Source organism: Chelmon rostratus, chromosome 3 (assembly GCF_017976325.1).
Source record: "Chelmon rostratus isolate fCheRos1 chromosome 3, fCheRos1.pri, whole genome shotgun sequence".
NCBI classification, from domain to species: domain Eukaryota; kingdom Metazoa; phylum Chordata; class Actinopteri; order Chaetodontiformes; family Chaetodontidae; genus Chelmon; species Chelmon rostratus.
Window position 1 is genome coordinate 8765085 of NC_055660.1, and position 25177 is coordinate 8790261.

The window sequence follows — 25177 nt, forward strand, 5'->3', positions numbered from 1 at the left end:
TATAAAGCTATTCTGACTGTGGCAGCGAAGCCAATAACAATCTGAATAATCAGCAGGGTCTTCTTCAGTGAAGATCAAGCCCATCACAATCGATTTTACAGATGAATGGTGCTTTTAATAGCGAATTAAATTATGAACATGCCGATATATGAATAAATAAAATAAATATGAATATAGATGGAAACATGTAGATTTCTGAAATATTAATATTGATATTTATGGACATTAATATATGGTAAATTGACTTTTTTGAGGATGCCTAGATAAACCATGAGAGAAAACATGAAAATATTCAGTTTCTATTGTAGCATTGTTATCAGTTTTTATTGAACTTGGACTAATGTAAGGCTTCATGCTGTGGTCCAGTTGTGTTGTCCAGCTAATGAGTCCCAGCTATAGTCATATATATGTATTAAATTATCTTAAAGGGGGAGTCGACCAATTTTAAACATGAAAATCAGTTTACTCATTATGGGGGGTACAGCTCAGCTTGTGAAAACAGTCTTCTTTGGTTCTGGACGAGCTTTGTCAAGTCTGAGAAATAAACCCTGATGATGTCATCGGGTGTTTCATGTCATCTTTGGCTTGAGACTTCAAATTTTTAACTAAAAGTGAGCAAAACAAAATGAGGGTGTGGAGCGTAAAGATGTGGACAAGAACCAAGGATGGAGAGCTTGATGAAATATGAGCGTTTTTAAGCTACCTACAGTAAATCAGGGGATAAACGTCAGGATATCTTGGCTGCTCCAAAAACACTGAATTGCTGAATTACTCTGTTTTCCCTTTATATCGTTAAACATTTTTGGGAAGCTCCCTTTAAACTTTTTTGTCCGTTCGAATAAACTTTATTTATGTGACAGAAAAAAGAGAAAGGGGAACTTTCCACAAAATGTTCTGAAATAACAACTGTATCATCAACATTTTGTAACAATAACGGGAAAAAAACAGACAATATAATTAAATCATATAGAGATTTGAATGTTACATTGTGTATTTTTTCTCTTTCTTTCAAACTCAACTGAGAACATGCATCAAGATTCAAGAGTCTTTATTGTCATTGCGCATGTCAATGAAATTTTCAATGCAACCCCATGCTAGAAACAGATGAGATTAGAAAGAATAAAATTAAGATAACTACAATAAAATAAAATAAACCAACATGCAATAAAAATATTCGTAAAAGCAATTAAAAATATACCATGTCATACTTGTGACATGAAAATTAAAACCAAACATCTCTTCCATCATTGTTGTAATAAATAAATTACAAAAAAAACCCAAAATGTACAATAGTTGCACAGTAAGAAAGACAAACAAGGATAAATATAAAGTTTTAAAAACAGAAAAAGAAGAAAGGATGACTAATAAACATGATATAGTAAACTATGAATAAAATAGTATAATAGTACAATATATTGGAATAAACAAAGCAGATAAACAAAAACATTGTGGAAAAAAGCCAAAAATAAGGTGCAGAGGGCATTTACATTCATCCTTTTGAATAACTCCTGAAGCACACTAATTGTATGCACACATTTCTCATTTCTGACAAGTTAAATAGATTCAGCGTAATTTTCAAATCCAGTACCATCAGTTCAGTAGATGGGAGAGATCTGGAAATATTTGACTTATGAATGACATTTACGTTTAGTGAGTCACAAGTCACGCGTTCTTGTTTTTATATTCGCCTATAAAATTAATTTCATTTTTAATGTTTGGTGCTGAAGAAATGCTGAACACATTTGGCACAGACGTCATAGGATACTCATCATCCAATCGTATGGCTCGAAAAGTAAAAAAAAAAAAAAAACAGTACTACACTACGCTTCTCCTCTGCGCAGACTCGCGCACAGAGGAAGAGCCTGGTCTCGCTTCCCACAGAGGATTTTAAGTCTGCTTACAAAAGGTAAAAAATAGCAGTCGTTCGGGTCGTTTGTGGTCTTCACAATGGTCCCAGGCGCAGATAACCGACTCCGTCGTTCACTGTCAATATGTAAAATATAAACGCTGTATCGCGACTGTTTTTCATCGCGTTCTACTTATGTTGTTATGCTAACCGGTGAAAGCTAGCTAATGTAGCTAACATTACCAAGTAGTAGTTAGCTTGGCACCTTCCTCTTCAGCTAACGTCAGCTTTTGTTTCATTAGGCACCTCTGACTCTGGTTCTTTTGCCGTTGACCGATCACATTAAGACATCCGCGCTCTGAAAGGTTTTTGCAAACCCGGCGACAGAAAACTGATCAAATAAAATGCACGTGTAACTAGTCATCAGATATAATATGTAACGTTAACGTACCACATTTGAATGATGTTGAAAGATGGAAGGATTTTATTTAGGCAAGGGACGTTCATTCGTACAGTAAGCTACATTTCCCTCAATAAACGACTTTTGAAAGTGCTTCACATAATGCATAAACGATGTTAAATACAACAGGTAGAACAATCACCTGCGTTTAAATGATGGTAACAATTTGAAAGGACATTTGATTTAAAAACTGAAATAATCACAACATAGCCGACGGTGTACGTTGCTATCTGGTGCAGGGTAGCTAAATGCTTTAATCCTGTCACTAGGAATTGTTAGCACACCAAGAGGATTCAGTGTGGTAACAAACATTCAGAGATGTGTTTTGGTCCCAGAAAGTTTTGAAGAAAAGGAGCAGTCATTTAAAGTGCTAACAGATTAGTTGGTGATTTTTTTTACATTTTAGCTGTTAAAGGGAGATTTAGCTACATGCAATGTACCTTTTATTTGGTGCAACTTACAAAAGCTAATTGCTTGGAAGTCATTAAAAACTTCATGTCACTAATTGCTATCATTAATTGTAATTATGATGAACCACTTGCAGCTGGTGTTGCATGACAAGACAGGCTTCCAGCAAACATGAACTGTAGCATCCTGGGTTTGAGATAAACCTGAATTTCAAACAAAAGCTGGGACTTTAAATAGTGACAGGTCAACGGTCTTCTATAATGTAGACATACCTATAATCAAGGTAAAGTCTGTACATGTTTGCCTTGGTGTTGACAAAATGTTTGGAGTGCTTTCCCATAAAAAGTTAGAAACTGAGAAATATCAAGGTTTGACCATTGCTATTCGCTATTGAGCCTTCTCTTTTTAAGATTGCTGTATACAACCCCCATCAAAAATGTTGGGATGATGTATAAATTTAAATGGAAAAGAATGCAATTATTTGCTTACAGACAGCAGTTTTACAAAGTACCTGAGCCCATGTAGTAAAATCCTTTATACAATCATGTGTTTCAAAGAGGTGGACCTCGCTCCATCCTTGCTTGTGAACGACTGAGCCTTTCCAGGATGCTCGTTTCATACCCAATCATGATACTATCACCTGTTACCAATCAACCTGTTTACCTGTGGAATGTTCCAAACAGGTGTTTTTGGAGCGTTCCACAACTTTTCCAGCCTTTTGTTGCTCCTGTCCCAACTTCTGTGAAACGTGTAGCTGCCAGCAAATTCAGATTAAGCATATATTTATTGAAATCAATGAAGCTGAGCTAGAATATTAAATATATTGTCTTTTTACTGATTTCAGTTGAGTACATGTCAAAAGGTATGAGGAAATTATCACATTCTATTATATTTATGTTTTATACAGCATCCCAGCTTTTTCTAAATCAGGGTTCTATATCCTGCAAAGTGGTAAACAACACAAAATGTTTGAACCAGTGTTACTTGCATTATATCTCAGACCTGACATGATTATTCACTGCCTTGATAACCGCAAACTTTAGGGCCCTTTGTCAGTCTGAGGATGAATATAAATTTGATACCATCTCCTTTTATTTGTGTCTCTGTATGTGAGCTTATTTTCTTTGCATCAGCTCTTAGGAGCTCATCACCACCAGTAAAGCTGTATAAGCACCGGGTTGACGGGACCGAAGGAAGTGGCGCGTCGTACGGGGAGCTGCCAGCTGAAATCGCCATGAGTTACAAGCCCATTGCTCCTGCGCCATCTGGCTCCAACCACACACCTCCAGGTTCTAACACAACACAACTTTAATGTTGGGCATGCTATAATTGGCCAGGTGCCATTATGGATACAAAATGCTTTACACCATGGTCATAGAAACTAATTCAGGTCAAAAGTCTAATTACCATTATAAATCAATGGTAGACTAGCCAATATTAGACTGCATTTAACCATAGCAACAATACGTTATCACCATGCTGTGATACTAGTTAAATGTGGAGAGTATCTTTGGTTTCACTATTCGTCAGCCAGTTTAATTATGTGGCCACATTATAGAAGTGATAAAGCGCCCTGAGATGTCTTTAGTGTAAAAAAAAAAAAAAAATAATAATGGCATTTGCATCGGCTCATGTGTATCAGGGCCTTAATAGTGACTTTTTCTAAAACTTTTGAATTGAAGTGATTGAATAAAATGAGCAGCTTTCTCCTCTCAGCTCTAGTATTTTACATCTCTTCTCCACTTCTTTCCAGGCTCTTCTGTGCCTTCTCCATCTCTGCCCTCGTCATCCAACTTCAGGCCGGCTTTCAGTGACTTTGGCCCACCCTCCATGGGCTTTGTTCAGGTATATACAAATATAACTACTCTTAATTATGTTTTTTACATGAGTCTGTACAGGTCAAAGGGTAGAGCTTGTACTTGACAGCATAGCTGTCAGCCACTTTGCATAAAAATCCTTAGTAGGGCTGAAGCAGTGTGATACCTGCAAGGCAAATGAATGAATCATTTAGCACAAACTTGCATACCTGTACAAATGGTGCAAACAAATGCTCCAGCCCAGGGTGAGCCAAAGACACCCCCAGCAGAACCTTGAAAACTGATCATGAATTGCAAACTGTTATTTTGTGCTTTGGTGTTTCCTTTACTTGCATTAGCGCAATTTTAGGTTTATAAGAGTTTTGTACCTTTGCACCCAACAAAAGACAAAAAATGAAGGAGCAATCCACAGTTGTGTAGAATGTCTTACAGACATACGTACATCAAGAGAAAAGAGTGTCTGCGTCTGTGAATCAGCCTTCGAATGTCTTCAGAAAATTAAAGTATCTGCAGACAAAGATTATTCATGGAGTACGGTAAATATTGACAGTGCTGGAAGGCTGTTATTATGAGGCAGCTGCAGCCATGTGATCTATATGGGAGTGTTGATAGCCAAGGGCTGACTCGTTGCATGAGTGAAGTGCATTTAAATCTTTAATAAAAGGACTTTTTCCACATTTTGTGAAAAGGAGGAATAGACTTCATTACTTCCATGAGAGATAAGTAGGTGGGAACACCTGGTGGCGGAGTAACTAATTTAACATTTGTTAAATTAGATACTCCGCTATTTGAGTGGTGGTGTTGCAGTTCTGCTAGAAAATGAAGACAACCGGGCCCTGTGCAAGAATCTAGAATCACTGTTCTTGGTCTTTACATGTGATGTGCATTTCTAGCTGTGACTGGAAATGGAAATGTCTTGAAGGATGTTTTTTGTTTTTCTCCCCCACACATTACATGTTCACAAACACAGCCAGTCAAAGTGTCTCAAGGATCCACCTACAGTGAGCTGCTGTCTGTCATTGAGGAGATGAGCCGTGAGATCAGGCCTACGTACGCCGGGAGCAAGAGTGCCATGGAGAGGCTAAAGAGAGGTATATTTTACTTAGCAAAAACACATACCTGTTTTCAGTAAACATCATGGTTTTTGTGGGTGGATGTTCTTGCTGTTTATTTTGTGCTTTTAATTTGGAAATGAAAGCACCCAGGAAGAGTGATGACCTTGGTCGTCAACTAATCCAATAAAGCAAACCTTCTCCATTGCTCTGTGGCGAAGGCAAGTCTGACGCAGGATTTGTTCCGTGTAGACTGAATGATTTTACTTTTAGGTACTAAAACTTCCAGTCTACCTGATCCCATACATAAGTAAAGTCACTATGAAGGAACTCAAACTTTTCTTTGTCTGTGAATGACTTTTTGGCAAACAAAAAGAATAAATATTTGTTTATGACATTTTGTTTGGCCCATTAACTTTGCTTAATTGTAGTTTCTGTATTTTGTCACCTAAAATTTGTTTAATATCACCAGTTCAGCAGTTTTCGGAATATGGATTAAATAAAATTAGAAGAAGAAAAATTATATATATAAACTAAGACAAAAGTATTAGGTTTTGTCTTAAATGTTAAATGTGTAATATTAATGAAGCTGTTTAAAAATGGACTGGCGTGACTGAAACAGAATTACATGCATTAGAAAGTAGCTGCCATGACTGTGGTGCGAATTTAACAGGCAGACAGGCTGGGAAACACAATTCTGCCTTGTACGTGAGCTGCAGCCCTATAATTAGTCAACAACAATGGCTGTTATTGGACACATTCAATTTTTGTAGCTGATGTTAACTTGGACAGAATGCTGAAATTGCTACCAATTAATTTTTACAGTTTACCTCATTAATGTCAAACTGCTGATTTAATACCTCCTTGCACAATGTGTTTGTCTTGTTCAGGTATAATCCATGCCCGTGCACTGGTCAGGGAGTGTCTTGCAGAGACGGAGAGAAGCGCCCGCACATAACCTTTTGGAAAGATCCCTACGCCCCCTCACTCTTCTTCCTGTAGGAGCCTGTCATTAAGATCGTCTGTTTTACAGCCATTTTTTTTATCCTCCCACATGTTGCGCTTTCCTCGCTGGCTTTTTATAGGTGCGCTATGTCCATCTTGTCTCCACTGTTCCCTGCTTTCCACCACACCTATTTTGTTCATTGCAAACCCTCTGTGACGTGTGGGGTGTATGCAAAATGCAGTTTTGTACCTATTTTGAAATAAGAGTGTGGGGAATTTCAACACATTTTTAAATAGAGCTCTGGGTAAATACCTTATTAAAATGGATGGGGGGTGTTGAAAGTATTATTTGTTCAACAACGACAATTGACCAAGAAGTTTTTTTTCTTTTTTTAAGTGATGAAATCAGTGTACCAACTGCAACTGTGCTGAAGTTTCTATTCTGAACATCACTCCGCAACCACTCAATATTTTTTGTTAATCTGAGTGTCTTGACTAGACCCCATTTCCATTCACCATTGCTTCGTTTATATCATATTTTGTAGTGTAAACACACATTAGATGTTTCTCAATCCTAAGAACTCTGTACATCTCAAGTCAATTTGTTAGAATGGAAATTTTGTAAACCAAATTTTTGCAGTTCAGTATGTATATCTTAATTAAATAACAGAAAAGAACACTTTACATGGCTGTTTCATTTGTGAGACATGATTAATAGGTTGCTAAGGAATTAGTGGGTAGACACTTTTCTATATGTTCTTTTAACAACCTTAAATGATAATTGACCATCTGAAATAGCAGTTTGACAGAGAGACTCATAGCACAAAGTCCTCTTATTATGATTGTTGCAGAGCATTGAGCTCACTAACTAGAATCCATCGACCGGTGAAGGCCACAACATATGAGAGCTATTAAAGGTGTACGTTATGTGGACATTTTTTTTAATTAACTTGATATTGTGAAGATATTTTACTCAGGTAAATGCTGAGGTTGTTACTCTAAATGGACTAACACAAGAGGATACTGATGTGTCTTTTTTCTTCATATCATTTCTCTGCATGTCAAGAATATTTCAAAAATGAAAAAAAAGCTGGGGGTAAACATTTATTTTCAGTTATGTAATTGCAACCTCAATAACATCTCACTTCAGACAGATGTGGCTACCGATCCGCTGCCTCACATGAAAAGTAACGAGGAGCTCTTTCTAAACAAGTGAAGAAGATACTGAGGATTTTGCCGAGTACATCTTGACAAAAACAACATAATGGTAGTATGTCTTACTATATGAAATAAGTATATAGGAAAAAGCAGAGATAACACAAGTCCAGGCGTGTTATATATAATGATTGTCACAGATTGACTGCACAGTTTCCAAGTTGCATCTACAAGGAGATAATGGTCTCCTGCTTATTCCAGTGCTTCCCCTGTGACCAAGGTAGAGAAAGGATTCTGGTGGTGCAAGGCATGTGAGTACACGATGTACCTTGTGCAAAAACAAAACTTTGAAAAAGAAAAATCCTGGGACTTGAGATTCTGTCTGGAATCCATTACAAGCACTCCTTGTCGGGCTACAATTGAGAGTAATTTTCAGATTATCCAACAGCTCTGCATATTTCACAGAAAAGCAATATAACATAAAACGTGTAAGATATTTGTTTCTAATACTGTGGCAAATCGGTGTTTGCTATATGAATTGCTGCACAATGACTTTCCTCAAACAGCAGATAAATCCATCATTAAATTAAAAAAAGTTGCTAAGGGTAGTTTTCTGAATGTAGCCCATGACTGCGAGCAAGTTATTTACCAAGACTGTCTTTTGAAACCGTAACAGGCCAAGAAAATGGAATTTAGGAGTTCCCTTATGTTGAAGACCACAATACTATGAATTAATGGTGCTGCTAAGCCAAAACAAATCTAAGGTTTCTGTGGGATTTGGGATGTTTATTAAACCAAGCTCACAATGTCAACAGAGATGGGGTTTAGAAGAAAAAGGCTGGAATGAAAATTGCACCTTGGGTGACTTGTGTTTGTGTTTGACCTGACTGTGTGAAAATGTTTCTGCGTGTGCCATGGAGGGCAGAGTGGCAGAGAGTTTGGCTTGAGTGCATGGATAAAACTGAAACACCAGCAGCGTCTACCGTTTCTCCTCCATCTTGAAATTCACAGGCATCCTGCTTTTGTTCCAGTCCATTGAGAGATTCAGCCCTGTGAGGGGGAAGAGTAGATACATGTCTAGTACACTACGTTATAACAAATAAGCTTCATTCGAACTGGGGGTCATATAGGAGTTAGCTGAAAAAAAAACACTCAAAGCAGACTGACTGTAGTGGCAGTGGCAGGTGGTGTGCTGAAAAGGCCTTTGTAGCGACCCTTTTCCTCCTTTTCTTTGGTGCGGATCCTCTCCTCCATGATCCTCAGCTCCTTGGCAACAGACTGTTCCAGAGAGGGGTCCAGCTCCAACACCTTAGCGAAGTCTGCCCGTGCTTCTTTCTCATTCCACACTGCAGCATGGGCCTTAGCCCGCTTGTAAAAGGCCTTCAAATTGTCTGTTAGGGAGGGGACAAAGAGAATGAATAAAAGCTTGTCACAATCACATAAATGCAAATTGTCAACAAGATCAAGGACACAGTTATGAAGAACTTACAACCCAATTTACATTTTTTTTTGTTGTCACGTACACAATTAAAAACAGTACAAAGACAGTGACACCAATAGCTATATAATACTGCATCAACAAACCACAGGGGTATAAATTTAGAGTTGTAAATTAATCATCTGTTTCAAAACACTAGTTTTTCAAATACAGATACAGTATGCCAGAGTTTCAGATCTGGTAATGTCATCACAGCAATCAGACCAAAAATATGGACTAAAATCCCAAATTACACCTGAAATAGTAGCTAGTAGCTAACTGTTTCTTTCATTTGGTGTTTTGCGGATTTGTTGTTGGTGTTTTGGTGGAGGGAGCAGTCAAGTGAAGCAGCGATGTTCTTTCACATGTCAGCTTTTTTTGAGCTCATCCCAAACACAATTTTACAGTATTTTTGAAATCTACACCAATCCCAAAGTAGTGTTACAAAAATTATTTTCATTATCTACTAATCTGACAAATATTTTCACAGTTATTGGATGATTGTTTAATCTATAAAATGTCAAAAAAATGTGATGCTAATCACACTTTCCCAGAGCCCAAAGTGACATCTCCACATCGCTTCTTTTGTCCAACCAACAGTCCAAAACCCAGACAATCCTCATTTACTATCATAAGTGACAAAGACAAGCAGCACATCCTTACATACAAGAGGCTGGAACCATCAAATGTTTGACTGAATGACTGAAATTATTAATCGATTATGGCAATTAATTTCCTTTCCATCCAGCCGACTATTTGGGGTAACAAATAGTCGGCTCCCTCTTTAAAATCACAAACAATAACAATCTTTAGAAGCAACAGAAATCTTCCATCTTTGCTGGTTCTTGCACAGCACCAGAAACAAAGCCTCACCCTCATATTTGAAGAGCACAGATGTGCAGTGTTCGATGACTTCATAGTACTGGCCCTGGAGCAGCTTGCACTGGCAGTAGTTGAGGAGCAGTGGTGTGATCATATGGTCCAGCTTTATCCATGCTTCATCTCCAGGATGCTCCTAAGAGGCGTGACAAAAGTCACAGAGAGGAGTTAGAGAATGCAAATTCAAGTGTTTACACTATAGAAAATGAATACTAAAAAACTGGACCTGATGTTTATTCCCTTGTATTCAACTGTGCCCTCACCTTCATCTGTAGATTTTTGAGGCAGGCAATGCCATTGTAGTACTTCTCTGTGGCTTCCTTAATTTGGCCTTGTTTGAACAGCATGTTGCCCTCCTCGTGGATCTGAGGCACAAGCTCGAGTTTCTCGTTATCAGTCATAGCCCACACATCAAGCTGGAATGATCCTGGACGCAGAACCTAGAGGAGAAAGAGATTGAAGCTGGGACTTGCACTGTAGGAGGGTAAAACTGTAGTTGTTCATAGCAGCACACAGCAACTGTAAATGATTATTAGGTACACCACTACAATCTCATGCAATTCATCCTAATATCTCTGCAATGAATCCCATCTTAGTGGGAGGCTTATTAACTTCAGTTTTTGCTCAAACTACAAAACTTGAGACCATAGTTGTGTTGTCATATTGGACTCATTATAGTGAAAGGTGTTTAAATTTTTTTCAACCTTGTGTATCTAAGTATCGACAACTGTCAAGTACTGAAAGCCTGCATTAAATGTTTGGGTGAGATATGCATTCTTGTTAACTTATTAAGTATCTACAGTACATAACTTCTATTGATACTTCATGATTTAGATCTAGATTTCATGTAGGTTTTAACCATTTTATTCTTCTTCTTGTGCAGCTCCTTTTGCTTTTGCAATGTTAAAGAAAAAATGGTTTTGAAGAAACGAAAAGGTATTGGTACCAAAACTCTGGTGTTGTGTTTACGCTAGAATAGAAAACAAACAACACTCCATTCTCTGAATGCAACCAAGTAAAATACCACCATACCACCTCCCCTGTCAGCTCACCTCCAGCAGCTCAATGGTGAAGACAAGAGGCTGTGGCTTGGCCTGAAGCTCATCCAGGTCCTTGTGCCCTAAAGAGTGGTGCGAGTGGATCTGGGCTATGCCGCAGCAGTGCCTCTGGCCTTCCAGGGGGTCCTTGCCAGCACTGATGTTTCTTAGGGACTGGGACACTAGCGGGTACAGTGCTGTGTGCTGAGGGGTGAACAGAGATGGTGAATACATATACAGAACAAGACTGCTATCCTATTGCATCCCAAATGGCCAGTTCACTAACCTTAGCGTCACAAGTAAATTCTGATATTTCGCCTTGTCTCATGGTGATGATCACTGTCTCCCACACAGCAAGTTTAAACTTCTTGCCCAAGATGAGTTCCATGGGTTTGCTACGGCCCCCCATGGTCCTGGAGTCATCCAACACTGTGCCATCACACAGGCTGGTGCGGTAGTGGAAGACCACCTAGTAAAACAGAGATGAGCACTTACAACATTAAACACTGCTCAACAGAACATCCGGTTAAAGTAACTAATAAAATATCAGCATTTCAAGGACACGGGATCGATGGAGCCGATTAGTTGTTCACGACTGAACAAAAGAGCACATCTGACAGGCCTGGAGAGCATTTACACTCTATCATCCTCTAACCAATCACAGCAATGGAAAATTGATTGACACGAAATGTCGACCAATCAGCATTCATAAACACGTGCCATTCTGTTCCGCCCACTGTCTTCCCATCAGATATAAAAAAAACATAGAGGAAAAACTTAACCCAGCTAAAACACAGCTCTTATCAAACCTAAAGTTGTATCATCTCAAAGGCAGCAAATCTCAAAAGCTTGCCAGTGGTGTCCGTATCCAGGCGCAATGCGTTTGGTGTAACATTAATCTGTCAGAGTATCATGTGTTAGCAAAGATATAGCTGGTGATAGCATTAGCTAACACTTTTCGTCGCATTTCCTAAACGAATTCAGAAGACAGGACTCAACTCGTCCAACAGCGGACACGGAAGTCTTACCTTGGTTCCATTGGGAAAGGTCGATAGCTCTCCTTTACCAGGACTGACCAATTTCTTTCGTATTCCTTCTTCGAGAAGCTTGCGTGCCTCTTCCTCCATCCTTGATCGAGTCTTTTTCACGACAAATGACGATGTCTGCCGAAGCCTGTCGTTTCGTGAGGCCTCTGAGCGCCCTCTATACGTAGACTGCGGAAGTGTCATTATTATGGTTTCATTACCACAATAAAAGAGACAAAATATAAAATATTCATATTTTGCATATATTTTGCATACCAATTCATGAGATTTTACATAATGAATCAAACTTTGTGTGTGGGGCTTGTATTGGTACTTTTGCTCATGTGTCTGCATAATTCTTTCACCACTGTGGATCACACCACCACACCACACCACAGTACCATATCACAAGCAATATAAGATATTACACGCTGTATGTAAGTGTGCTATATGTATGTTTTTTTTTTATTGTAAACCTAAATCTGCAGACCAGATGTCATCCTGTGATTTACTGTTTCTTAACTTTACCTTGGTTTAACTTTTCACTTCTTAAAAACAAACCTCACCAGAGATCATTCCTTACTTGAGCTGCCTAACAGGCTCAGCTGCAGGTTTGACCCCAAGACAGATTATAGACCACTGTCTTTAGTCTCAGGGCATATTTTGAACAGCTCTCACATTTTCCCTGATAGGAAAATGGTGTCAAATGTGTCAAATTAAGACATACAAAAGTTTTATTGTAATTTCACAGTCATTATTCACACGACATTGAAAACACAGGCAAGACCAAGCTCCTTCTTTTTCGTGTACACATACAGCAATTTCAGTTCATGTAGTGGAAACACAGTCAAGGCACTGAGTGGTTGAATTAGTAGTGGTCATTACAATGACAAGAAAAAACAACCATGTGACAATACATTTTCTGTTACAAGTGACAGAATACAAATCATTTTAAAACAACAAACAAAAAATGTAGTGAAATCATAGTGTCTCACAAAATGTCATTTTTCAAAATAAGGTAGGTAGAACAATTTGAAGCCTCTTCTCCCACGGACAGCACAGCAGATGTATATCACATGGTACACTGGAGGAAATACAGGGAATTACATTGTTAATGTCAACAGAACACAGCATTTTCTGGTACAAGCCTGGGGTCAAGTCAACAAAAGTTCAAGGAACCAGATGATCAGTTTACCTCCAGGGATGAAGAGAAGAAATCCAGGTACAAAGAAGATAGCACTTGAAACACCTGTAAAGACACAAAAGCAAACAGTCACCAACACTAATGAATGTAACCACACATTTAAGGCACAGTTCAACATTTCAGAAAATTTGCTTATTTGTGTTTGTGCTGGCAGTTAAATGAGATGATCAATACCACTTAAATGTCTTTATGATAACTATGAAGTTACAGCCAGGAGACTGTCAGCATATCTTAGCACAAAAACTGGAAACAGGAGGAAACAGCTATCATACAGCTCAATCCAAAGGTAATAAAATACATCTAAAGCTCACTAAATAAACATGTTATATCTTGTTTGCTTAATCACTACAAGATCTGAGTGTTAATGCGATTATTTTTTTTATTATTTATTGTTTTACAGGGGAGTCATGTGCGGGAATACTTTTGGACCAGACGGAGAAACTTCCCGGAGTTTGTCGCTGTGACATTGCCAGAGAGCAAGAGCAGACTCCAGGAAGTTACTGCGTCCTATAAACCACATAAGTGTACACAAACACACATGAGAGTATTTTAAAAAATATCAAACCATTCCTTTTCTTTATTTCTCTCTTTCTATTTTATTTTTTATTTTAGAATGAGACCATTTCATTTTCAAAATTTTCCATCTTTTGGATAATCAAAAATAAAGGTCCTCTTCTATAACCCATACATTTTTGACCCAACTGTCCCACACGTGTTTGTTTTCCCAGCTCTATTCCTTTACAACAGCTGTAAAACTATAGCTAGAAGGCAAGCAGGACTGATAGGCCTTAATCGCTGGGTTGAGAAACACTGCTGTATAAACTGAAAAGGACTTTGGCCTTGACAGAGTGCTACTTCTCCACCATCAACCCAGCAGAGTGTCCATGTGATGGCATCACAGGGACAATATATAGACACGGTTGCACAGAGCCTCCATGCTTTTTTTGTTTGTGTTGTAATTGGTAGTTTCTTTTCCAGTTTATTCATGTGTTTTGTGCTTGTGAGTTCATATTTTATGGTAAAATATCGATTTGTTGGTAATTTGTTACATGACATGTTTGCCTGTTTTTCAGCTTCTGTTTCAGCTCATTCAACAATCCACAGTGTTTTTCCTTACTTTTGTGATGATTTAAGCAATAATTTTCTTTTGAAACATCCACTGCACAGATTTAGCACTATGAGCTTATTAATAATGTTTGTATTGTTGCTGATAATAACAATCTGGGCACATAGTGTCATTTCTGGACACAGAAATCAGAAATTTTACCAGTGCGGTTTCTTGTCCTTACCTGCATTTGGATTCAGCTGTATTACAACACCTGTGAAAATAAGAGCTAAAAAGAAACAATACAAAAGTACATCAGTGAAGTGGGGAGACAACACAGTATATTAAGTATTTTAAAACTACTTTTTCTATTAACTTAGGTAATTCTGGCAAAAAGCTGTTATAGGATCAACAACGGGACAAAGTTCAATGCCCAAGCATGTCACTGAGTGACACAACACTAAACAAACTATCTGGTGTAAACCTGCAAAACTAGCAATGTGTTAAAGTGAAAAAATAAGTGAAAAGCTGTTTAAATATTCAGTTTGCATTTTAGTCATTTCAATGTCATCTTATCTACTTTACCCAAAATTACGGTACACTATTTTGGGTCCTGAACCATCTATTGTACATTTGAGAGCCTAAGACAGAAGTAAAAATAAATGCATTTCTCTTTGAGGTAAGAACATATCAGAGCAAGAAACTGTGGTTGGATATTTTATATTCAATGAGTAATAAACAACTGCCAGACTTACCAACTCCAGTGATGAGGAGAAGGAATGAAGCAAGAACAACTCTTTTGTTTTTCTTCACCAGCGGATGGGACACCCACCTGAGCGACACATTTCTTTTTTTTAAGTAACTGCGTTTGTTGTTGTTGTAGTTTCTGTGCGAGCATGTGAGTGTGCGTGTGTTTGACTTTGAACGTACCCGCAGCAGTGTGCAGAAAGCTGTGTGACAGAACTCAAGGTGCTGAAGGACCACTGGGAGCTGCAGTAAGACAGAGTCGCAGGGTCGCTGTGGAGAGAGCAGAAACAGACTCGCATTCAAACAACGTGCAGATAAAGGCGGAGAAGCAGCATCACATCAACAAATCATGCGGGACCCACCTGATTTTGAAGAAGTTATTGAAAGAGGAATTGCCGTTGCTGCCCAAGGCGTCTTCATTTTCCAGATTCTTAAGAAGAGCAAGATGATAGAAGAGTTACAGCTTCAAGTAAACAACTTACTATATTTGCACACACAGTAGATGTATATGTACCTGATACTTCAGGTTGCTGTGTTCAAGTGAGCCAGCAGCAGCAGCAGGCGAGGGATGAGTCTGAGGTTTGGAGAAAGTTAGAGGACCAAATGTCATCTCCGCTCCTTCTCTGTCCTTGTCTCTGCTCTTCCATCCTTCTGGCTCTCCGTCGGACACAGCTCCCTCATCGTCTCCCTCCAATACAAAGGCATCATCGATACTAAACTGCGTTGCCATGGTGATCGCCTCTTACACCCTGAGGTCCTGTGGCTTGATGCTCACTGTGGTTTCAGAGTAAAAATCAGTGTACACGTATTCACAGCTATGCAACACATTTTATCATATATCTAGTGGTAACATCAATTGTCTACAATGATTATATATGTATGGCAGGCCAATTGTGCACCAGTTATGGAGCTAAAAATTTAACTTTATGTAATACTTTCCCCTTTCACTCTGGGTATTTCTCTTTAAGCATCTTAAGTACGCACACACATGCTGCTTTTACGCACAAATAGTCAGGAGCTACTTATCACGGCGTTATGTAACAAACTATACCGGTTTGAGTAAAACCTAGAAAGCTACATCGCAAGAAAGACAAAAAATAGCAGCAACTGTGCCTTGACTTGGCCAACATATTTAAGCGAACGGCGGCAGAGTGAAGTCAAACAAGCCAGCAGCTAACTGGCTGTGTTGTTGGTCTCTGCCATTGTTTGTGCTCTTTCCGCTAGTCGATCAGATGACCAGGATAAAAACTTACTGTCTTAAGTAAATCTCTTCTCCAGGGAGGCCGAACTCGACTTCACGTTGTTCAGAGAAGGGTCACATACTTGTACAATGTGTGGCAATTCTGTAGAAAGTCTGCCTACCAAACTTTATTTTGTTTACGAGTGCAAAGAAAGCTTTTCTGATACTTTTTAGCCCCGTACTTTTTTTTTTTTTTAACACCCGGCACTCGATTGCACACGACTGATTACGCCCAAAGATCTCTTCGGGAGTCAGCCCACTTAATCGAATGCGGGTTTGTCGATCGACTCGCTATCGACTCGTCTTTGGTCTGAAAGAATTGAACTGCATGTGTGAAAGCGCACTAATTTAAATAAGACCAGGGGCGGAGAAATTAAAGAATGATCCTTTCCCTAAATGCAAGTACCACACTGTAAAACTACTCCATTACAAGAAAAAGTCCTCACATCGAAAATATTACTTAAGTATAATCAAGGAAATGTACCTTAAACGTTAAAAGTATAGGCTAGAAGTATTCAGTGCCGAAAAATGGCCCCTGTATATCAACATTATTATTACAACATTTAACTCTTGTAAGTTATGGTGGAGCTTATTTTTTATCTACAGTAGTGCAACTAATTTCTTTCCTTATGGATTAATATCCTTATTAGTTTCTCAATTAATCAATTTGATTGATTAAAAATTTCAAATAGTTGCTGTAGCTGTGATTTTTTTGACTAATGGCTAATCAATGAATCCACTAATAGTTGTAGCTCTACTTGTATACTAGGTAGGCAAAGTAGTTTAATCTACATAAAAACATATTTTATAAGGTCTTTATATGTTTTCTATGCAAACATCTTGCTATGTAATGTAACTAGTAACTAAAGCTGTCAGATAAATGTAGTGGGTTAAAAAAAGTACAATATTTACCTCCAGATTGTAGTGTAATACAAGTATAAAGCAGCATGAAAAGAACAAAAGCATAAACATAAACAAAAACATATTTGGTTATATTTGACCCGTGGATAAGATGAAATACTTGTACAGTTGTCGGTACCCTTCAAACATGCTATTTCTAATAATATAACACCGGAAAATTGTTATTTTAAAACTTTGATAAAACTACAGGAATATTAGCAGAAAATGTACTAAGGGTCAAAAGCCGAAGAGGGGCTACTTATAATGAAGAATGAATGTAAAAATTCAGCAGCTCATGCAAAATTTTCCATTTAACCAATCACAACAACTGATTCTTAATTAGTGAAATGTCTACTTACTCACATCCTCATGACGTCTTCCTGACAGTGTTGAAAGAGGGGACAAGAGATCTCAAGTTGAGTGGGACAGCGAGTGAATTTGCAGTGGTTGTCCAAATTCTTCCTATGGAATGGCATTTGTGCTGGAAAGGAGAGAGTGGTAAAGAAGAGAAATTAAATAAAAAAATACAATGAATGCAGAGTAGAGGCAAGAAAGATAATAATCTAAAGATGAATGACTTTTAACAGGAGCTGGAAGAGTTCAAGAATAAATGGGAAAAGGGCAACACGCCTAAATCCTCAGTCCAAAGATGTGTTATTGAGGCCAGACAGATTAATCTTGAAGTCATTTACGACCTTTTTGTTTTTAATCAAACAACATTTGAGCTTTTAATTCACTTTATTAAAAGCTCAAATGTTGAGCTATGTCTGAATAAATAATATTTTTAAAATAAAAAATAAAATAAAAAATAATATTTTTGCACTCTTTGCTCACCTACATTTTAAGTTTTAATGTTAAAGCAGTGTTCCACTTTACCAACAAGTGTCCCATTCAACTTGATTTTGCTTGATTTAAGGAGTCTTAAAAGGTAAAACCACTGTAAAATAATACAGAAGTCATCCTTTAATTTATACATTAATGATGACATGGTTGATGTCCACTAACATGGAAACACTGTTTTTTCTGCCAATTAAGCTGCAATTTAGCACAAACTCTGCTTGTGTTTGGCCTCCACGGCGTCCTTGTCTGTGTGTGGAACCCCAAGCCACCTTTGGCAAATTCAAATTATGTAAAACACTTCAGGCAAAAAAAATATTATTCAGGAAATTAGAAATTAGCCAAAGTGAAATTGCTTACCCTCCCCCCAATACTCATGTTCCACTTGTCAAGATTTAATGATGATGTGCTTTAGCACTGATATTAAAAGCACTAAAACATTAGACATTTGCACTGCAAAAACAAAGGCAATGAAGGCAAAATGAAAACAGGAATATATAATTCATCCCACTGGGTGTCTGTTGCCAACATGTGATATCATGTGATTTCCAGTAAGTCAGAAGGCCTACATTAAGCAAACAAACATCTCTAAACCAACAATCACAGGTTAGTCATTGTGGGCTGCAGTTCAGGGCAGCAGACAGTCAGAGGTGGTGGATGGAGTGAACAGTGGTCGGATGTGGCAGAAACATTACTGGCAAAAAGCAAACAAGCTGGTGACTGAATTTGGAGACATTTGCAAATTGGAGAGATGTGAGTTATTTAATGTTTTTCTGACTTCATCGCTGAACTGATGCAGCATTATTCACAGCGTATCATGTATTGCTGTGATAAACTACTATATCTTACATCGTATTTCATTAGATTAATCTCTGACAACTGTCTACTTAATGGAAGCCGGAGTTATAAACGCTCACAGTTTGAAATGTTTTAATAGTGGGGGACATCACTATGTTTCCCAGATTGCGCCACATATTGATCTTTTTTCCGGCTTGGTGCCATATTCATTTTGAAACCCTCGCTTGCAAAACTTCATCAGCTTGCTAATCTCATTTTACTCCCTTTGCTCTGCTTTAGATGAGACTACAGGCCATGCTTTGCCTCTTGCTGCTGCTCATTTTTGAGGTAAACCTGCCTGAAAATTGTAGAATGGATTGTTTAACATCATCTTTCACAACCATTAACTAGCTGACAAAAGTGATAGTTGACTCTTGAATATGGCAGCTTGTTTAACGCTGTGTTTCTGTGCAGCTTTCATCATGCACAAATCTCAGTGTCATACTTGGGTCCACTGTGGAGCTGCCCTGTCACTCAATTCAGACTGAGTTCACTGAAGCGGCCATCACTTGGAAATTCAACGGTCTCATTATATTTCCCTAACTACTGTTCTGACTGCCTTGCAAAAGTACGCAGTTAAGCATTTTTTCAGCTTGATCTTTTGTTTGCACTCAGGTAAAGATATAACTGCTCAGTCTCCTGACTCGACTAAAGTTAAAAAGGATGGCTTGTATCTCACCATCTCCCCTGTAACTGCTGCCCACGAGGGCGAGTATATGTGTTTGGTAAAGGACACCGATATGGAGATGATAAGGACTTACCAGATAACAGTTGATGGTGAGGAACATCGATTCTCTTCTTTCATACTTTCATGCATTTTTTCCAATTTTGTTTAATTCAGGGGAGCATATGAATTCGGGTAGATTTAAAATATGTACATAAGACTTGACAAAACTCTTACAGACACATTGAATCTGAAGTGTTCGTGTCTCTCTCTACAGCATCAGTTCGCTATATCTTTAAGGTAACCGAAGGCTCCAACATTCACCTCCCGTGCTATTTCCCACTTTCCAGCCAAGTCGAGGCCAATGCACTTTGGTTCAAAGAGACAGGTGTTGGTAGGAGGATGCGGCTGAATACTGGAGACGATTCAACAGGCGACAGTGAGAAAGTGGAACAGCTTTACCCACTTGACCATGATCAGACGATCATACTCAGACAAATTGTCATGGAGGACGCTGGGACTTACACCTGTGAATCTGCTAACAGGCAGAAGCTGAGCACTGTAGACATAGTTGTTGAAGGCAGGTTTGGCAATCTTTTCCATATTTTACTGATGTACAGTCTGTGCAATTTGGAACCATTATTTATTACAGTAACTGGCAAACCAACAAGCTCCAAATTTGCTTTTTAAAAGTAATTTAAGCAGTTTTGCAGGCCAAAGTTACCAGTAAACAAAATAAAGATCTCATTTCCAAACCATGCTGAGGCATTGCTATAAAAAGTGGGCACAACATTTACATACGTTTTTAACCGCGTGTTCAACTTTCTTTCAGTTCGTCCGACCCTTGCTCCTTACTCATGTGGCATCACCACAGCATGGGAGCCCTGCCAGGACGAGAACAGTCGCACGGGAGAGCCCATGCTACAGGAATCCATCGCTGAGTTTTCCATGAAGCTGTATTCTTACCTCAGGCAATCACAGGCCTCGAGCAATTTGCTCTTCTCTCCTATCAGTATCAGCGGGGTACTGTCCCATTTGTTGTTAGGTATGAAGCAAGTGCCTCATTACCAAAATCAATTTAATGATTACTGATTATTCTTACATATCTTTAAAGTCTGGTCATGTCAACATATTGCATAAAAAGACCAAAATGAGATAAAGTGTTGCTTGCGGGTCAAAAATCTGATGTATTTTATTCCTCTGTGGCACAGATCTCCATTGTTGCTAAAAAAAAAAAAAAACTCATCAACAAGCCACACAGCTGTGATGTGACATGTTTCCTCATTATGATAAATGTTGGCACTGTCTTTACTTTGAGCTTATGCCATCTTGCTGCCAGAAATATTTGCTAGGACATTACATCAATTGTTGAAAATAGTTCCACAACAAAAGCACAATTTTCTCCTGTTTGACAAACGTTTGCTAAAAACTCTTGCTGGGCACCACAGACGGGCAGGGGAAGTTAGGAAGTACTGAGCGACAAACTGATGCATTGCTGGTTTTGGTCTTTTCATGAGATTTGTTGGAAGTAAGAAAAATAAAGACTAACGCCAACCATATCCTTTAAGATTATTTAGTACAACACGCAGGGTAATCCGTTTGTTGCCTGTGCACATGTAGACAAGATAAACTTTTACATGACTTGGAAGTTACATAAAAAACAATCTCTGAAATGTCACAGGAGCCTTCCTATACTTAAATATTCACAGGTATACTTAAATTAAATGTCAGACATGCCTCGCAGCTTTCTGTATCACTCTCAATTACAGTATTTCTACATTAAGCCTTTTCTTCATCCTGTTACCTTTAGGTGCGAGGAGTGACACCCGCCGAGCCATTGAGAGGGCCGTCTGTGTGCCTCATGACTTCCACTGTGTCCACTTCCAGATGATGAAGCTCAGAGAGAAGCTGTCCAGCTCCTTGCAGATGGCTTCTCAGATCTTCTATAACCCACGTATTAATCACTGTGTGAAGCTCACAAAATCAAAGAAATCCAGTCATACAGATGCAGAAAGTCTGAGTGCATAAATTGCAAAAAGGATCTGTGTCCCTGTAGCTTATCGTGGTTTCTCTGTTCCCTTCCTCAGAAATGGATCTGAGTGAGTCCTTCACTAACCAGTCCATCCAGTTCTACGAAGCCGAGCCCATCAGGCTGCTGGAGACCAGCGAGGAAAGCACACAGATGATCAACAGCTGGGTGGCAAACAAGACCAATAATAAAATCCAAAATTTGGTGGACTCTGTATCACCCAGCACGCAGTTGATGCTGCTCAACGCTGTCTCCTTTAGTGGTCAGTGAAACGTGTGTGCACAAGTGTGTGTAAATGTGAAAAGGTGGAAACTAATAACCTTTGTGTGTGTGTGTGTGTGTGTGTGTGTGTGTGCATCAGGCCAGTGGAAGGTCAAGTTTGACCAGAAGCCCAAGAAAGGACTTTTCACAAAACTAGATGGTGATATGGTAAAGGTGCCAGTCCTCTATCACCACAAATACTTGGCAGCTATGGCCTACGTTGTTGAGCTAAAGGCACAGGTAACAGCCACCACCCATTTTAACCCAAACTTTTATGTACTATATCACACTGAGGAGCTGAGCTGAGGAGAGTTGAAAAAGGGTGTAGAGGAAGAGAAAAATCAGACCAAAATTTCAGAAGTTAGTTTAATCTGACTACACAGACATGAAACACACATTTTTATATTCAGTGTGACCTACGGTTTCTGAGGATGCTGTCCATCGCTAATAAACGTCCATAAATTTGCCCGGTAATCACAGAAAAAAAACGCTCTTTATAGCTCCAGATCTTGCCTGAGAATTATAACGTTTTTAAGTTTTCTTGAGTATTTAAGTTAGCCAGTGACAGCTGTGTGGACATCCATGGGTACACTGCAAACAGTAACTGCTAATAGCTAATTCGGTGTACTTTCAATGCTGTCAATTTGCCAAGATATAAACAAATATAGGAAATGTGGGGTTGTTGTTGCAGCCCACAGCGAGCTAGCAAACCGACACCATGGCAACATTGTACTTCCAGTTTACATTTCCTAAAGAACTATAGGAACTGTAGTTCCAAAACTTGGTCTGAGGACAGCCCACTGTGTTAGACTTTGAAAACCCCTGCTGTATTTCTTACGTATTTATGTGTTTCAACAGGTGGCCAGGTTTGCTCTCACGGGCGACAGCAGTCTTTACATCCTGCTGCCTCGCTCCAACACAGTGGCTGACCTGCAGCAGGTGGAGGAGAAGATGACGGACACAGCTGTGCGTGAAATGATAGAACAAATGAAAACAACTCCTCCTCAGAGTATCGAGGTCACGCTGCCCCAAATCAAGCTGGATGTCCAGCCAGACATGAACATACTTATCAAGAAATTAGGTTTGTTCATCTTTCATGTTCTTTTCTGTCCGTCTGTCAGACTCAACTTCCTCATGCCTCAAAATGATGCCACCCATGCTTTCAGCTTGTGTATTACCCTATCTACAAGCCAGTATACAGCCAATAAGTCCCATTTGTGAAATATATCTGCCCATTTTTCCCTACCATCCACTTTCCTCACTTTTCTCTCCCTTTCTCCCTCAACCAGGACTGTCATCACTCTTCGAGGGCGCCGACCTGTGTGGCCTCTACACCAAAGAGAGGCTGGTTCTGGACGATGCCAGGCACAGAGCCTTCCTCGCGCTGACCGAACAAGGAGTCGAGGCTGGAGCCGTCACCACTATTTCATTCTCTCGCTCCTTCCCCTCCTTCTCCGCCCTGCGGCCTTTCATTATGCTGCTGTGGAGTGACCAGGCCAATGTGCCACTCTTCATCGGCAGAGTGACTGACCCGTGAGAGAAAGTTGGGGGGCATATAGATGCAGAAATGAGAGAGTAGAGATGTAGCAGAGGCAAATGGGCAGGAAAGATACAAAGATATGGTAAAGAAAGCTTTCCGATGGAAGTGAAACATCACATCTCACTATGCTTTTTCTGAAAACTCAGCAACACAATAAAGAATCATGATCAGTTTTTGCAGCAACCTCACAGAAACATACAGGCCTGTATGTGGTTTGTTTTCAAAGATATGCTGAATAAACATATTAACACAACACACATGCTGCCTGTCTCATGATCATTCAAGAGAAGACACGCAACCACTCAAACAACTTCATTTTATTTTGCGAAGTAGTTACACAAACCCACCACAGGATGGCAGCCAAACTGTGTGATTGACATTGACCGTGAATGCACAGGGACTGCAGTAGTGAATTCCTGTTTCGTTCGCCCCTGCCCTCCATCATTGCCACTGATATCAATTTAAGGAAGACGAGAGTCTCTGTGACAGTAAAGGTTTGTTTTTTTTTTAATTAACAGCTTGCTTGATAAAAGCACAGCGTCTGAGCAAAAAAATACCCTGAATCATTGTATTCACAAACCAACAAATACACACTGATGGTAAGAGACTGAATGGATGGCATAGACTGTAAACACATCAGCATTCAGAATGATCAGCTAAGCTTGCATTCTATTAATCAAGCTGACAGTGATTGCTAAACATGCAGCTGTATTGCAGATAAAATGATTACATAAGCAAAGCGGGGTCAATAGACAAGAGTCAGAAAATTTGGTGACTGTAAACAAAACCAACAGATCCAGAGACAGGAATAAACCACCATCCAGCCAGAAATGTGAACTATATTAGATCACTGTCACCCAGCCCATCCCCAATCAAAGTACTGAGTATTACCAGAAATGCATCTTTGATGCCTGGATAACATGATAATATTGTTGTTTTGGTTTGATTATCTCACTGCTGACGTGCTGGGTGTTTTGATGTGCATAGAAAAAGTACAGAATAAAACCCACCATCCTTGCCCAACCCTCTTGTGAAAGTCATTTACGGTCTGACTGAAAATGTGTTTAAGCTTTGTGCTGTAACACATAGTTTAGTTCCCAGCTTTGATAATGCCTAAGCCCTTTTTATTTGAAACCTAATTCACCACCGAAGGATCCATTTTTTTGCAGTCAACGATGAGACACAAGGTTGTTGAAGGACACCAAGAATATGAGCAGCCGGATCGATTCAACAGTTAGAAAACTCCCGGAGGCCACTGACCGACTGTGGGTGTGCTTTTGTGAACCGGTGTATGGCCAGAGCAATAGTGATAGATGAACCCGGGGGAGTACATTTGATATCCTGGCAGGCATTTAGATAATTCAGTGATAGTCTAGGCCATAAACACCATCAATATGCAGAGATGTGCGCAGAGACACATAACACACATGTAGGTTAAGTGTTCTATTTAGCGTAGTTTTCCAGTGTCTTGGATCCTGGCCTGTGATTATCCACTGTCTCCTGCTGCCAAATGTGTTTCCATGCAGTGTGTAATCCCATTTTACCTCCTGAGGTTAATTGTGTGTGTGTGACGACATGTTTTGCTCATGTTGTGGGGACATAATTCTGTTTGCACAGTCTCATTGTGGGGACTTGTCTTCCTAATGGGGATAAAATGAAAATCCCCATAATGTAAATCATTAATTTTAGGTCAAAGACTTGGGTAAAGGTTAGGCTTAGGTTAAGATTGAGGTCAAGGTTAGGGTTAGGCAAGTTGTTGTCATGGTTATTAT

At 39.2% G+C, this 25177-nt stretch overlaps 4 protein-coding genes across 6 annotated transcripts; 2 read left to right on the forward strand and 2 right to left on the reverse strand.

Annotated features, from left to right (window-relative positions):
• The first annotated feature begins 1842 nt into the window (after positions 1 to 1842).
• cdk2ap2 (cyclin-dependent kinase 2 associated protein 2) lies at positions 1843 to 7205 on the forward strand. Of its 3 annotated transcripts, none has more exons than XM_041933596.1 (5): positions 1843 to 1906; positions 3829 to 4003; positions 4468 to 4559; positions 5502 to 5622; positions 6474 to 7205. In XM_041933596.1, the coding sequence occupies exons 2-5, from the start codon at positions 3949 to 3951 to the stop codon at positions 6539 to 6541; spliced, it is 336 nt and encodes a 111-aa protein (XP_041789530.1). In that variant the 5' UTR covers positions 1843 to 1906; positions 3829 to 3948; the 3' UTR covers positions 6542 to 7205. The 3 variants fall into 3 exon arrangements, with proteins under 3 accessions (XP_041789530.1, XP_041789528.1, XP_041789531.1); XM_041933594.1 differs by having other exon boundaries at positions 1851 to 1906; positions 3848 to 4003; XM_041933597.1 differs by having other exon boundaries at positions 1877 to 1906; positions 3824 to 4003.
• A 414-nt stretch (positions 7206 to 7619) lies between these two features.
• On the reverse strand, positions 7620 to 12217 carry LOC121604158 (aryl hydrocarbon receptor interacting protein). The gene is made up of 7 exons (XM_041933593.1): positions 12105 to 12217; positions 11363 to 11545; positions 11092 to 11280; positions 10303 to 10479; positions 10034 to 10175; positions 8851 to 9074; positions 7620 to 8733 (listed from the first exon to the last, which is right to left on the reverse strand). Exons 1-7 carry the CDS (start codon positions 12201 to 12203, stop codon positions 8728 to 8730), a joined length of 1020 nt encoding a protein of 339 aa, XP_041789527.1. The 5' UTR covers positions 12204 to 12217; the 3' UTR covers positions 7620 to 8727.
• Positions 12218 to 12817: 600 nt separating this feature from the next.
• tmem134 (transmembrane protein 134) lies at positions 12818 to 16523 on the reverse strand. The gene is made up of 8 exons (XM_041934011.1): positions 16351 to 16523; positions 15612 to 15871; positions 15460 to 15527; positions 15281 to 15367; positions 15106 to 15182; positions 14595 to 14639; positions 13297 to 13350; positions 12818 to 13185 (listed from the first exon to the last, which is right to left on the reverse strand). The coding sequence occupies exons 2-8, from the start codon at positions 15825 to 15827 to the stop codon at positions 13103 to 13105; spliced, it is 630 nt and encodes a 209-aa protein (XP_041789945.1). The 5' UTR covers positions 15828 to 15871; positions 16351 to 16523; the 3' UTR covers positions 12818 to 13102.
• A 2194-nt stretch (positions 16524 to 18717) lies between these two features.
• Positions 18718 to 23551, forward strand: serping1 (serpin peptidase inhibitor, clade G (C1 inhibitor), member 1). Its single transcript, XM_041934035.1, has 11 exons — positions 18718 to 18827; positions 19152 to 19199; positions 19326 to 19434; positions 19527 to 19688; positions 19853 to 20155; positions 20408 to 20620; positions 21386 to 21529; positions 21663 to 21866; positions 21966 to 22105; positions 22724 to 22946; positions 23155 to 23551. The coding sequence occupies exons 2-11, from the start codon at positions 19152 to 19154 to the stop codon at positions 23400 to 23402; spliced, it is 1794 nt and encodes a 597-aa protein (XP_041789969.1). The 5' UTR covers positions 18718 to 18827; the 3' UTR covers positions 23403 to 23551.
• Positions 23552 to 25177: the final 1626 nt, after the last annotated feature.

Bases quoted from the DNA above. Each gene is read 5' to 3' on its own strand.
- cdk2ap2 (XM_041933596.1), top strand. From the start codon at position 3,949: ATGAGTTACAAGCCCATTGCTCCTGCGCCATCTGGCTCCAACCACACA. The intron at 4,004-4,467 runs GTTCTAACACAA...ACTTCTTTCCAG, and splicing joins CTCCAACCACACACCTCCAG to GCTCTTCTGTGCCTTCTCCA. The intron at 4,560-5,501 runs GTATATACAAAT...TCACAAACACAG, and splicing joins CCTCCATGGGCTTTGTTCAG to CCAGTCAAAGTGTCTCAAGG.
- LOC121604158 (XM_041933593.1), bottom strand. From the start codon at position 12,203: ATGGAGGAAGAGGCACGCAAGCTTCTCGAAGAAGGAATACGAAAGAAA. The intron at 11,281-11,362 runs GTTAGTGAACTG...TTCACCCCTCAG, and splicing joins AATTTACTTGTGACGCTAAG to CACACAGCACTGTACCCGCT. The intron at 10,480-11,091 runs GTGAGCTGACAG...TTTCTCCTCTAG, and splicing joins TCACCATTGAGCTGCTGGAG to GTTCTGCGTCCAGGATCATT.
- tmem134 (XM_041934011.1), bottom strand. From the start codon at position 15,827: ATGGCAACGCAGTTTAGTATCGATGATGCCTTTGTATTGGAGGGAGAC. The intron at 15,368-15,459 runs GTGGGTCCCGCA...CTCTCTCCACAG, and splicing joins AATAACTTCTTCAAAATCAG to CGACCCTGCGACTCTGTCTT. The intron at 13,186-13,296 runs GTAAACTGATCA...TATTTCCTCCAG, and splicing joins TCTTCTCTTCATCCCTGGAG to TGTACCATGTGATATACATC.
- serping1 (XM_041934035.1), top strand. From the start codon at position 19,152: ATGAGACTACAGGCCATGCTTTGCCTCTTGCTGCTGCTCATTTTTGAG. The intron at 19,689-19,852 runs GTGAGGAACATC...CTCTCTCTACAG, and splicing joins TTACCAGATAACAGTTGATG to CATCAGTTCGCTATATCTTT. The intron at 21,867-21,965 runs GTCAGTGAAACG...TGTGTGCATCAG, and splicing joins CAACGCTGTCTCCTTTAGTG to GCCAGTGGAAGGTCAAGTTT.